General features: G+C 56.4%; 2 protein-coding genes across 2 annotated transcripts; both read left to right on the top strand.

Moving 5' to 3' along the window:
- The first annotated feature begins 8,511 nt into the window (after positions 1-8,511).
- Positions 8,512-10,573, top strand: LOC142358032 (uncharacterized). The gene is made up of 6 exons (XM_075409506.1): positions 8,512-8,709; positions 8,843-8,943; positions 9,175-9,262; positions 9,516-9,623; positions 10,188-10,234; positions 10,366-10,573. Exons 1-6 carry the CDS (start codon positions 8,512-8,514, stop codon positions 10,571-10,573), a joined length of 750 nt encoding a protein of 249 aa, XP_075265621.1.
- A 337-nt stretch (positions 10,574-10,910) lies between these two features.
- Positions 10,911-12,484, top strand: LOC142358031 (uncharacterized). The gene is made up of 4 exons (XM_075409505.1): positions 10,911-11,069; positions 11,236-11,479; positions 11,751-11,824; positions 12,095-12,484. The coding sequence occupies exons 1-4, from the start codon at positions 10,911-10,913 to the stop codon at positions 12,188-12,190; spliced, it is 573 nt and encodes a 190-aa protein (XP_075265620.1). The 3' UTR covers positions 12,191-12,484.

Here is a 12,484-nt window from a genome sequence, read left to right as displayed (position 1 = left end):
CCAGGGGCATTCAGCACTTGGACCAAAGACAGGCTTCAATCATCCAGAGTCAGGAGGATTGGTTCAGATTTCTGCAGCATTGACAGACCTGCAGTATATTCTGGCCAAGAAACGGGGATTCAGAGACTGGGCAGATGCTCCAGCTCAGTTTGGATACCTGATGGAGAACGTACCTGGACCACATAGGGAGGCCAGCCACAGCAAGGAGACCAGAATGGCAGCCAACTTCATGGATCGGGTGTATGGACGGCATGTCCTGCACAACCCAACACTTTGTGGAGATCTGACCAGCAGGACAGCTAAGTGGTGGTCTAACATGTTTACCAGACAGTTTTATGAGCTGCACGAGCCTTTGTTCAGGCAGGCACCATACACCAATCTCTCTAAATTGGTTCGTGACCTGACCGGCGGTCGGCTGCAGCCACAAGTTGTCCGAGATGCTAGGACAGCAGTTGGAGGGCTCAACAAACACGGGGAGCAGATGGAGGTTCTACCAAAATTTGTGAGCCGCCCTTCAACAGTGAGTCAGAGGCTCAGGAGCGACGGGACACCAGGGGCCGGCATGTTACAGGTGGTAGGGACTCATCCCCCACAGTTTGTGCCATGCCCTGTGTCAGTCAGAATCAAAGCCCTGCGTTTCTGGCCACCACACTTGGAGTGCCTCAAGGCTACCACCACTGAGACAGACATGATCAGGATAGTGGGGAATGTCTGTGCACCTACCTCTGCTCGTGTCATGATCCGCATGGCTGTCGGGTATGCGGCATCAGTGCACAACATTTCCAGCATTCCAGTGTCAGCACAGGGGGAGCCCAGCAGGCCAGAAGATGAAACAAGGGCAGCCATGCAACGGGCGATGGACCGCGCAGCAAGCAAGGAGCTGTCGGCAGTGGAGGCCATCGATCGGCAATTTCAGGAGGCACGAAAGAGGGAGCATCAAGCTGAGAAAGGCTCCTCTCAGGTGAGACCCACCAAGCCCAGGACAGTGGCTATGGCACTCACAGTGGCCTCACGCAAGAAATTCAGAGCCGATGCACTGGCACGTCACAAGGCAGCAGAGCAGGCAGCTGCAGCAAGGCGCAGGGCTGCCAGGAGTATGGAGAGGGCCAAGGCTGAGTACAAAGCCAAGGGCCAACACACGGATCAAGGGACGGGGCCGCTACGCAGCTCCAGTATTAACAAGAATGTGATCAGTGCAGTCATCACCCTGCTGTTGTGTGCAGCAATGTGGGGCCCTGCTGCTTATCGAGCTGGCCTGTCAGCTGGAAGTCGGGTCGGCATGGCAGCTGAGGCAGGGTTCTACTTGTCGGGTGAGCTACTGATTGATGAAGGAGACGGTGCGGGAGGATGGGCAGCAACACCACCCATCCAGGAGAGCCAGCATGGCCAGATGGATTTTGCAGACAGGAATGCCACAGCCATGGACGAGCGCTACAGGCAGGAAGCGGGGGCGGGTCACTGCCTCTATCAGCTTGCCAATCAGCGTGCAGACGGCAAGGCAGAGGAGATCTGCAAAGTCCCCAGCCAGCTAAAATCAGCCAAGGATGGCACCCCGCACGAGTGGCAGATTGGGGACAGCTTCCAGCAGAAGCAGGAGTTTGTCAGCATGCTGGATCGTCACCCAGAGTGGTATGCATGGGGTCTGAAAGACTTACGAGCAGTGAGAGGGTCTGAATACTCAATCTCTCTGTCTGACAGTCGCCCCGTGTTTGCCAAACAATACCATTTGGCCCATCGTGAGTCTGAGTTTGCAGAAAACTGGGTCAAGGAGCTAGAAGAAGCTGGCATGGTTCGAGAGGTTGAGAGCCCTTACGCCGCGCCAGTAGTGGTAGCGCCAAAGAAGGACGAGAGCGGCCAGTGGACCGACCTGAGGTATGCTATTGATTACCGCAGGCTGAATGCAGTCACTGTGAGGGATCAATATCCCACACCTGTGCCAGAGGAGATTTTGGCCAAGCTGGCAGGAGCAGAGCTGTTCACCAGCATGGATGCCCAGAAAGCTTTTCACCAGGTTGCAGTGGCGCCGGACACACAGCCCCTACTTGCCTTCCATTCAGGCGGGAGATTGATGACATGGAACAGGATGCCCTTTGGGGGCAAGAATTCTGTTGCGTGTTGGCAGCGGGTAGTTGATGAGGCCTTAACAGGCATCAGCTATGCCCAAGCTTTTGCAGATGATATCATTGTCTGGTCGAGTGGCAATGAGACAGAACATATGGAGAGAGTGCAGGCAGTCATGGAGCGGCTACATGCACGGGGAGTTCAGATTTCACCAAAGAAATGCAGACTGGGAATGAGACGGTTGGAATTCCTGGGCCACGTTGTGTCAGCCTCAGGAGTGGAGCCGATGTGGGATAAGGTGGAGGCCATCAACAACCTCCCCCGACCTACAAATCCCAGTGAGGTACGGTCATTTATTGGGATGGCCACCTATTACTGCAAATTTCTGGATCATTACTCTCACGTGAAGCGCCCGCTGACTGACCTTACCAAGAAGAATACAGTATGGCAGTGGGGAGAGGCTGAGGAGGGAGCATTCAGAGAGATAAAAAGGATGCTAACCTCTGCCTCAGTCTTGAGGAATCCCGATTGGAAGAGACCATTTATCTTACACACAGATTGGTCCAAAGCGGGAGTTGGAGCATGCCTCAGTCAAATTGCTGACGACGGGCAGGAGTATGCAGTCGCCTTTGCTTCCAGGATGAATTCCAGGGCTGAGAGTGCTTTTTCATCCTATGAAGGTGAGGTGTCGGCTGTTGTGTATGCTGTACAGAGGTTCAGATATTACTTGTGGGGCAAGCCCTTCAAGTTAATTACAGACTGCAAAGCAATGCAGTGGCTGACCTCTACAGCAAAGCTAAGGAGCAAGATAGCTCGGTGGTCTCTAATCTTGGCAGAGTATGATTTTGAGATCGAGCATCGGGCTGGAAAGGACAACACAGTGCCAGATTTATTGAGCCGCAAGCCTGCAGCCAACTCAGGTGAGAGTCCTGCAGTGGTCGGTGTGGCAATGCATGCAGCGCGCAGGCCAAGTGTGCCAAGGCGGGCCTTGCCATTTTTGCAGAGGCAGTGGGCAGCCCCAGTGGCAATTGGATGGCTGCAGGGGTATCTGTTGGAAGCAGGAGGCAGCATTCGCTTTGATCCGTGGCAGGATGCAGAAGCATTACAGTTCCTAAGGCAGGAATTGCCTCGTGCAGTGGTTACCCCTGAGAGATGGACAGCTATTCAGCGCAAGTGCAGTCGGTATGTGGCACAGGAGGGACAGTTGTGGTATAGGACTGCAGCAGGACAATTGCTGGAAGTCCCACCACCTGACCAGAGGATAGCAATTGTGCAGAGAGTTCATAGGGAGAACGGACATCTTGGGAGAGACCGCACCCATGCCATGGTGACTCAGAGGTATACCTGGCCTGGAGTTTGGAAGACAGTGGCAGCAGCACTAAAATCTTGTTCACAGTGTGACCGAGTGCGGGCATCTTTCAACGCAAAGATGGACGTGCTGAAACCCCTGCCATTGATGGGACTATTCTACCGCTTCCACGTGGATGCAGCAGTCAACTTACCTGAGTCGGCAGCTGGGATGCGGCATGTGCTCATCATCGTCGAGGCTTTCAGTAAGTGGATTGACCTGGTTCCCCTCCCTGATCTCACAGCTGCAGCTACAGCCTCAGCATTTACAGAGAGAGTGTTGGCAAGATTTGGGAGACCAGTGGAAATAACATCTGACAATGGAGCTGAATATAAAGCAGAATTCCATCAGATGTGTGTCAAGCATGGGATTGATCACAGATTGATCACCCCAGGGCACCCAGAGGCCAATGGAATGGCAGAAAGAATTGTTAAAGTTATGAAGGAAGGACTGAGAAAATATGTATTGGAGCATGGGGTGGCAGCCTGGCCAGAGCAGCTGCCAGTGATTGAGTTTGGATACAGAACTACACCCCAACGCTCAACAGGGTTCAGCCCCTATTTCCTAGTCTATGGCCGCCATCCAGTTTATCCCCCTCAGGTGAGGGCAATGCTGAATGGAGCGGAGCTGGACGTTGAAGATCCAGAAGCCATGCTGGAGTTCATCACGCAAAGGGCAAGGGCACTACGAGAGGCAATGCCAGTGGCGTATGAGCGTGCAGCAGTGGCTCAGCAACGAGATGCAGTGAGATACCAGCGGGTGAGGCGTCGAGACCTACCTCCCCGTCAACATAGATTCAGAGTTGGAGACTACGTGTATGTGGCACAACGGCCCATCAATTCTCTGGACGTCAAGACAACCAGAACCATCCTGCGAGTGAGGACAGTGCTTCCTCAAGGCATACTGGAGCTGGAAGGTGCTGATGGCAACACGGTCAAGGTTCGGATGGAGCTGTGTGCCCCATGCCACCTGCCCAACCTCGTCACAGATGAATTGGGAGTGCCAGCAGACCTGTCCTGTGAGGTCTGTGGCAGTGCATCCATGGCAGAACCTATGCTGCTGTGTGATCGTTGTGATCGAGGCTACCACCTGCAGTGCCTGGACCCACCTTTGGAGCGGGTGCCAGCAGGACAGTGGTGCTGCCCTCGCTGCAGACCTGCGAGACCAGCAATCACGTATGTCAGCATGGAGCAGGCGGACAACCGACCTGCTGGGGGGGAAGGACAGCATGCAGAGCCCCCAACTGGCCCCTCAGCCCGAGACAACAGCTTCAGCACGCCGACAGCTGTCACGGAGCAGAGCTAGACCAGTGCAGATGCTACCTGATGTTTGCAGATGCCAGCAGATGCTTGCTGAAGCTGAGAGCAGCAGCCAGTAATTTATATAAGGACCCCGGAGACCTAGGCCCTAAGTGTGGCAGGTGCCAGCTTAGACAGCCCCAGGGGTACCTACAGAGGAGAACAACAGTTTGGGGAATATTGTGGGGTATTTATACCCTGCCCCCGGTTATTTTCTGGATATATCCCAGGATATCCTATTTTCCGGGTTCCGGCGGAAACAGCATGGCTACAGTCAACACAGCCTGCTGCAGCTGGAGTGGAGCCAGCGGACACAGCGACTACAAAGCGCAAATTCCGACGCCAACTGGGCATATTCTATGGCCTATAGATTACCCTCCTCGAAGGATTTGTCTTCTTTTGATGTGCGCATCACACACTTTGGTTGGCCAAGGCCCCCCCCATGGCAGCAGTCTACGGAGGCTTTTCCGGAGTGCAGCAGCAGTGTGACCGGCAAGACCCGGCATAATTTGGGCATTTTAGGGTATGAGGGCCCTAGGATCGTAAACCCTAGATAACCCCAGCCCGGCCAAATTACGTATATTTTGGGCTAATTATACCGCGTTTTGCGGCGATTTTCACAAAAATAGTCGCACAGTGTATTTTTAGCTGTTTGAGGTGACACAGCAAGGTACATAGAGCCTGAGAGTGCCATGCGAACTCTGTCGTTCGCTTGAGCTCTTCTTTTCTTTCTCTTTCGCTCCCATTTGCTACCTTGTCGTCACTTTCACAGGTGATTGTAATTGGTGAATGGAGTAAAACATCGCTGAGTCGACAGGCATCAGTCAGGCACCGGCATTGTGCTGGAGCTAAGGCGAGCAGTTGCACAGGGTTTCGCATGTGGAACGCGTCTACCCCGCGGCTTGCAGCCTAAAACGAGTGTCCACAGAGGTGACAGCACTCCTGACAGCCTAGAACTCATTCGGCATTGAGAGCTCGCGTTTCTAAGCGTTTAAGCGTTCGACAGTTGGTATTTCAGACGGATATTTGGCAGATTCGGACGGCCGGAGGCTAGATTTCCGTGAGGTTTTGTTTACTTTTCCCTAAGGACAGCATGCAGAGCCCCCAACTGGCCCCTCAGCCCGAGACAACAGCTTCAGCACGCCGACACGAGATTCGAGTCTCGAAGACCAGACGCCGCGAAGCGGAGTCAGACTGGCCTTGGGGGTAGGCACCCAATCACGACAGGACCCCACTGAGTCAAGGGCTGCCGATCAAGGGTAGTGTGGGAGTTTAACCCACTAAAAAGACCCGTTTATATCGTGTCCCGGCGCTTACCAAGGAAGGTAAACCCTACCCGTGAGGGCGTCGGCCCGTTCGAGAGAGAGAGTGAGACGGAGCTAGGCCTTTCCGACGTAATACATCCATCCTAACGTGTGACAAGCGTAGAATATACGTGGCAATGTCAGGGAGGGCGCGGGTCCAAAGGTCTAGGAGCTTGGCTTCAGATAGTTCACTAGGCACGTCGTCTGGGAGCTGATTGAAGCCCCCGCCTAAGAGGAGGGTCGATAGCCGGGCCGAGGAGGGGGCCACACGGTGGAGCAGGCTGGTGGTGTGAGGGCCGATTGCTGCCCACAACGCATCCCGCAGGTCCTTCCAGCGCGGGCAGTCAATGAGCAGGTGTGCAACGGTTTCGGAGACGGGGTGGTCGCATAGCGGGCAATGTTCCTTATGGTGGGGGGGGAGGGTGGAGATGGTGGAGAGGCGGCGGACCGTGGGGAAGGCGCCAACGCGGAGTTGCATCATGAGCGGTATGGCAGGGAGAAGGTGCGCGGGGAGGGAGGGGCAATGTTTGCGGAGTGGGTTGGCCGCGTAGTTGTCAGCTTGGTATCGTGTCAGGGCGGCCGGGGCAGGGGTGAGGCCAGCTTCCCATCTATCCCAGACTGATTGTGTGACCCTACGTGCGGCTGATTTGGGATCCTCAAAAAGACGCCATTGTACCGTACCCTCACGGGTGTACCCCGAGTTCGCGGCGACGGCCTCGGGCCAGGTGGACCAGTTCTCTAACCATTTGAGAGTGCGGCTACTCCACATGAGGCGGCGGTGTTGGGAGGGTTGGGTGACAATGTTGTGTATGTAAGTGCCCATGGTGGGGGCCTTGAAGAATATGCGGGCCCGTTGTGCGGAGGCGAAGGCATGGATAGGGGGAAGGCCGAATTCCCTGAGTACGGGGGCTATGCTAATTACATAGTGTTTTTTACGCCCTACATGAAAATTGAAATTAGTGAAAACAACGGGTAGGCGCCGTAGGTACGTAGGGATACCTACGAGGTGTTATACTAGCCACTAGGACTTAGGAGTACTTGTACAGTACTCGTACACGAGTACAATATACAAGGACAAGTGTACATGCTGCATGCACCACATGTGACCATGCCTGGCTGCAATCCGGAATCCGGATATATCGAGGCAGTCATGGGCAGGCCGCCGCTACTGGTACGTGTCACTGCACGGTGCAAAACATGAAGTACTCGTAGTACTGTACTAGAGATACGGTTCTTCGATCCGCGCTAATTGTGCCGGGAAATAAGTACGAGTAGGTACCTACGAGTGCAGCACGTAAGGATACCCGGGCGGTTAGTCATGCAAGAGGGTCCTGGTACTAGTAGTACCGGCAGGCAGGTACCTACTAGTGCAAGGCTGTACTCGTACCTGCTACCTACCTCCGAGTTGTATGTATCCCTCCGGCCTGGTTATACAGTTCTCGTACTCGTACAGTGGGCATGAGGCGTCCAGCTTTTTTTTCACCCCCGGGCGGGAGAGGGTGGGCGAGCTTTCTCTCCTGGCACGGCGATGACATTTCGCTTGGCGCCTGGCTACTTGTAGCTCACCAGGATAGGACCGACGTTGTGACACACAACAGAGGATCACCTACGCTTCGGATCTCTCCGGAGGCCGCCGGCGATTGCGGCGATTGAACGGAGCTGTCCTCTTGAGTTGCCAAGTGAGTAGAGGCAGAGGCTGGACGAGCAGCAGCGCGGGCAGCATAGGAAAGGAGCTGACCAGTGTTAAGGTCTGGTGTTATCACCAAGTTTCAGAAGTAGGTGCTTTGAGAAGCACCCCTGGCACACACCTTCAGCCCCCGCTCCTTCGCCTCTCCTGCTCTCTCCCCCTCCCTCATCCCCCACCCACCCACCTTCTCCATTCCACCCCAGCAGCACCCGGGCAGGGGATGCAGCTGCAGACACTGCCCCGCCTGGGCAATACACCGTCCTGACACTGCCCCGCCTGGGCAGTACACCGTCCCGTGAAGTTTCCTGTGCAGCAACCGTTAGAGATTTCTACACATCACGCTGTGACACAGCCAAGAGAATGCATCCCAACTGTTGCCGAAATGACAATCCTGGTGGTGGGAGACATCAGACAGTCAACACCTGACAGCGTTGGAATTGCTATGTCCCAGTGAACAAATCCATCAGTGCCACGCGGGTGCGCAATAAGTCTACCAAGGTGAAAGAGAGCGAGGAGCAGGCATGGGGGTTATCACCCGGGGTCTATGACAATGGCTGGATGCCTGAGGAGGACCTGGGCAGGGCAACAGAAGCAGCAGAGCCTGTGTACGCTTCGCAGCCCCGAGGCAACGGTGAGTACCGTCCTGAAGAAACGAGCCCCTCCCAACCCCGCGTTTGCCTCCCCTCCTCTGCTCACATCCTATGCCACAGTAGCCGCCAGGCTCAGCCGGTGCAGCATCTCATTTGTTGGCCTGCCGTTGTTTACCTTTTGCCGTGTATTGCTGCGAGCATTGTGCATGTCAGAGCATCATGCATGTTGCTCACAACCGGGTGTGCAGGACGAGGTGTGGCAGGGTCGGGGCTGCACGGCAGTGACAGCAACATGGAACGCCAGGGACGGGCCGGCGGTGCGGCTGCGGGACCCGCCAGGGAGCGGAAGGCGAGGGGGCGACGAGCCTTGACCACTGCCCAGCGGGTGGACCGAGTTGCTGACAGGGCTGTGATCAACGAGGTGAGTTTGTCCAGCTCGGGAATCCTCCGCTTGACTGCAACAGACCCGCGGCTGTATGTGCTGATGGCCGCAGCTGAGGCGATGGATCTGCAGCCTGACTGGAAGGTTCCCTCTTTTGTGTGGGCGCTTGTAGTACATGGAAGAGCTCATGAAGGTGAGGAGGATCTTGCAGAAGGTACGGCTGGAGCACGCGCTGCTGGAGGCCTATCAGGCGGATGGATGGTGCAGTGCCAGGTGGGGACAGGCGGAGCATGGCCCCAACCAACCCCCCCCCCCCCCTCCTCCCCCCGAAACCCCACCCTACCCCATCTACTTGCAGCACAGCCATCGATCCTTGCAAATATCAATTTTCAAGATCTCCAGCCCCTCGTTTCCTGGATTGCCGTGCTTAGACCCTTCATGCGTTGATGAACACCCCCCTCCCCCCTCCCCGCATCACATGCATACATGAACAACCCTCTGTAGCCGTGAGAAAGTCAAGCCGGTGGCAGAAATTGCTCGAGCCCGCGCGAAGCTTGTTCAATACAAAGCCGACCTCAAGGAGTGCATCAAGGTTCCTCCCTAACTAACTGCCGCTTGCCATCTCGCTGGCACCGTTCTCCCTCCCTTTTTTCTGGACACTTCTTCCCCCCCCCCCCTAGGCCCTGCACTCCACATCCTTGCAACTGGGGCTCATGTGCACCCGTCTTAAGCATAGCTTCCGACACCCTCAAGGAATCTGTGAACTCATTGAGACCCCCCCCCCCCCCCCTCCCCCCCCGGCCTTCGCCCCTCGGCCTGGGCCACCTTTGCGTGTCCTCCATCAGGCCATGGATGAGTCTGGTGGGGACAGGTCCATAGATCTGGCCCACTATGACTCTGACGGGGAGCTTGGCGAGGAGCACATCTTTTGCGGCAAGTGTGGCATATACGAGGTGAAGCTGCCATGCCAGAGACCTTGGCTTACCCTTGCCCCGCGCCAAACCCCCTCCTCCCAAACGCAGGCAACACACAACAGTCAACACACACGCGCCCAAAGGCACACTTGTCTGGTTCATTGGACGTTATGCTTGCATGACCGCCGTCTGCGTCCCGCTATCCGCCGGGAGGTTACCCGGCGTCGAGGAGGCACGGAGGTTGCAGGGGAAGACGTGAGCAGTACAGGCAGGAATGAGACTGAAACAGAGGGAGGGGGCTTGTGTAGCTACGGCCTGGAGCGGGAAACCGCTGAGGGGAGGCGTTAGGTGATGGTTGGCGACAGGGCGGAGCAGCGGGGGGGGGGGGGGGGGGGGGGGGGGGAGGGGGGGGCTGCCGTAGTTATGGGGGATGGACCAGAAGAGAGTGGAGGGACACAGGGCCTGCGACTGGCAGGAGGGCAAACGACGACAGGAAGAGCCTGCTTGCCCCTTTCTCTGCCACACACCCCTGTCTACAGTGACTGTGAAGAACTCTCAAGTGGCGTTTCCACGCAACTGATGAGTGTATTTTTTCTGTTGCAGTCGTGGGATGAAAACGACATTATTCTTTGTGACGGGAACTGCCACAGGTGTCACACCCCATGCCATCCCCACCCCACCGCCACCGCTCCTCCGGTGTTGCGTTTCCCTCCTGCTGTGTCCCTGTCACCACCCAGTGTTTGCCGGCGGTTTGAAAACACGGAGCCCTGTGCCATGGCAGGGCCTATCACCAGCTGTGTGTGAGGCCTCCAATCGACCTGGACGCTATCGGGGAAGGCGAGCCGTGGCTTTGCCCTGCATGTGACGCTAAGGCAAGTGATGTTGGCAACTGTACCCCAGTTCCCAGTCTCCCTGCCACCGGGGCTCTTGGAGAAAGTGAGGGAAGGGGCCGTTTTGACTCAGACAGGGAACCCTCTTCCTACAGCTAGAGAGAAGCGAAACCTACTATGCCAGCAACCCCGTCTCCGAACAGCACACTGGGGTAGGTAGCTCGCTGGCTATGCAGCACTCAGATGCTGCTCCGGAGAGATAAAGAGAAAACAGCAGGTGGGATGGCCGGTATGTAGGGAGGGAGGCAGCCTGACAGGGCATTGTCAGATGGGGCGGCCAGTGGACAAACCGACAGCGCGAGCTCGCTCAGGGCACGAGGAAGAGACACAGCGCGACCTCAGCCTCTGCAAGGCTGACTGTGCGGCAGTGATTGGCTAACCGTGTGTTTGCCTCGCTTCTGCTTTCTGCTGCTTGCTGGACCCATAGGACGATGCCATGGAGTTCATTAATGACGAGTTTGGGACAGAGTACACGTTAGAGACGCCCTGGAAGGAGCTCTTCACGGAGCAACAGGAGGAGCGGCATGGGGGACAAGCTGGTGGAGCGAGCACCATACACTTATTGCTTGGGGACGATCTGCCATCGGACGACGAAGTGGGTGGCAGCACGGCCCCTACACGAGACACTCAACATGGGGAGGGGAAGCACGCAGAGGGCCGCTATTTCTGATTCAGTGCCTGACTTCCTGCCTATCCCCCCCCCCCCCCCCCTCTGTTTTTATGAGCTTCTTACGCAAAGCCTTGCGTCAAACGGCGGACAGGATGACGCGGACTTCATTGCTGCCGATGAGGAATGCGGTGAAACGCGTGACATGGATGACAGTAGCGAGGACGAGTCTGACGGGGAAGCCAGTTCAGATGTCTGTTCTGAGGAGGGAAGTGGACTTGGTGGCAGTGACGACGATACAGATGATGGAGACGTGAGCGACGATCAGGACCGGTCAGAAGAACTCAGACGGCTGCGGGAGGGAGCAGAGGTGTGCTTGCAAGGCGGGGAGGGGCACGGTGAGACCTGCCAGTCCACATTGCGGCATCGTCGAGTTCCCCACTGTGTTTTCACGGCCAGGACCCAAGCCACACATCAGCACAGTCAGTTCTTTCCCTTGTCCTTCCGGTTATTTGCAACATGCAATGTCCCGCCACTCCACACAAGTGCTGCCTTGGACAGCTCATGCGTGCCGTCAGCCTGCCTCCTCAACCGCAGTTTTCCTAATCGGCACATGTGCTGACATGCTGCGTGGCCGGTGGTGGCCGGCGGACTGTTGCGGGACAGCAGGCAAGCCCTCTTTGTCGCTGAACGTCCCCCGGAAGCGGCGGCGGACGGCTGTGGATTATAAGGCCCTGAACCAGGTGCGTGTTTGCAAATGCAGCCTGTGAGGTCACCGTCGAACGCAGCCGTTTGTGGCAGCCCTGGAAGTTGTGCTCTTGCCCACCTTTAGAGCTTTGGTTGTGCTGGCTAACATCTCGGCCGTCGTGTTGAGTCCCTTTGTTGCAGTGTGTTCGAACAAACATCATTGGATGGGCAGTGTCCGAGGGGGGGCGTGAACGGTGGGATCCCTTGAGTAAGGGTCAGCAGCAGGGCGAGCGACCCTTGTAACCCTGATGTTCACTTTTCTGCAGGCGATGTTTGGGGACCACGAGTCATACGATGGCGAGGGCGGCGATCACGAGTGGAGCCCGACAGCAGCCACGCCCACCAAAGCGACTGAGTTTTGACTGACGTACGCGGATGATGAGGCTTTGACGTAGACTTCCTGAATGCATAGGATTGTAGGCAACCGCGACAGGATCGCTCCCTTCCCTCTCCAGTATTTGAGTGCCCCGGACAGCACCGAGGAAGGAAGGCCGCCTGACACATGCTCACATTGTGTATCAGGGCTCCATGCAAAATACAGGCAGCCCCCTTGTCAGTGTCGCCACATATGAACAACACTGTGCAATCTGGTTGGGACGGTGGATGTCTGGGCGTCACGTATTGGATGAGGACTTTGTGCTGCTCCAGCCAGTCAG

The sequence above is a fragment of the Convolutriloba macropyga genome, unplaced genomic scaffold, assembly GCF_964194025.1.
Source record: "Convolutriloba macropyga unplaced genomic scaffold, txConMacr16.3 SCAFFOLD_641, whole genome shotgun sequence".
Classification (NCBI taxonomy): Eukaryota; Metazoa; Xenacoelomorpha; order Acoela; family Convolutidae; genus Convolutriloba; species Convolutriloba macropyga.
The sequence above is the reverse complement of the archived record's forward strand: the minus strand, read 5'-3'. Positions and strand labels throughout refer to the sequence as shown.

What these genes read in the sequence shown, in the direction of transcription:
- LOC142358032 (XM_075409506.1), top strand. Translation starts at nt 8,512, where the DNA reads ATGTTGCTCACAACCGGGTGTGCAGGACGAGGTGTGGCAGGGTCGGGG. An exon ending in ACAGGGCTGTGATCAACGAG is followed by an intron (nt 8,710 to 8,842) that starts GTGAGTTTGTCC and finishes GGGCGCTTGTAG; the next exon opens with TACATGGAAGAGCTCATGAA. An exon ending in ACCTCAAGGAGTGCATCAAG is followed by an intron (nt 9,263 to 9,515) that starts GTTCCTCCCTAA and finishes GTCCTCCATCAG; the next exon opens with GCCATGGATGAGTCTGGTGG.
- LOC142358031 (XM_075409505.1), top strand. Translation starts at nt 10,911, where the DNA reads ATGGAGTTCATTAATGACGAGTTTGGGACAGAGTACACGTTAGAGACG. An exon ending in ATCTGCCATCGGACGACGAA is followed by an intron (nt 11,070 to 11,235) that starts GTGGGTGGCAGC and finishes AACGGCGGACAG; the next exon opens with GATGACGCGGACTTCATTGC. An exon ending in ATTATAAGGCCCTGAACCAG is followed by an intron (nt 11,825 to 12,094) that starts GTGCGTGTTTGC and finishes ACTTTTCTGCAG; the next exon opens with GCGATGTTTGGGGACCACGA.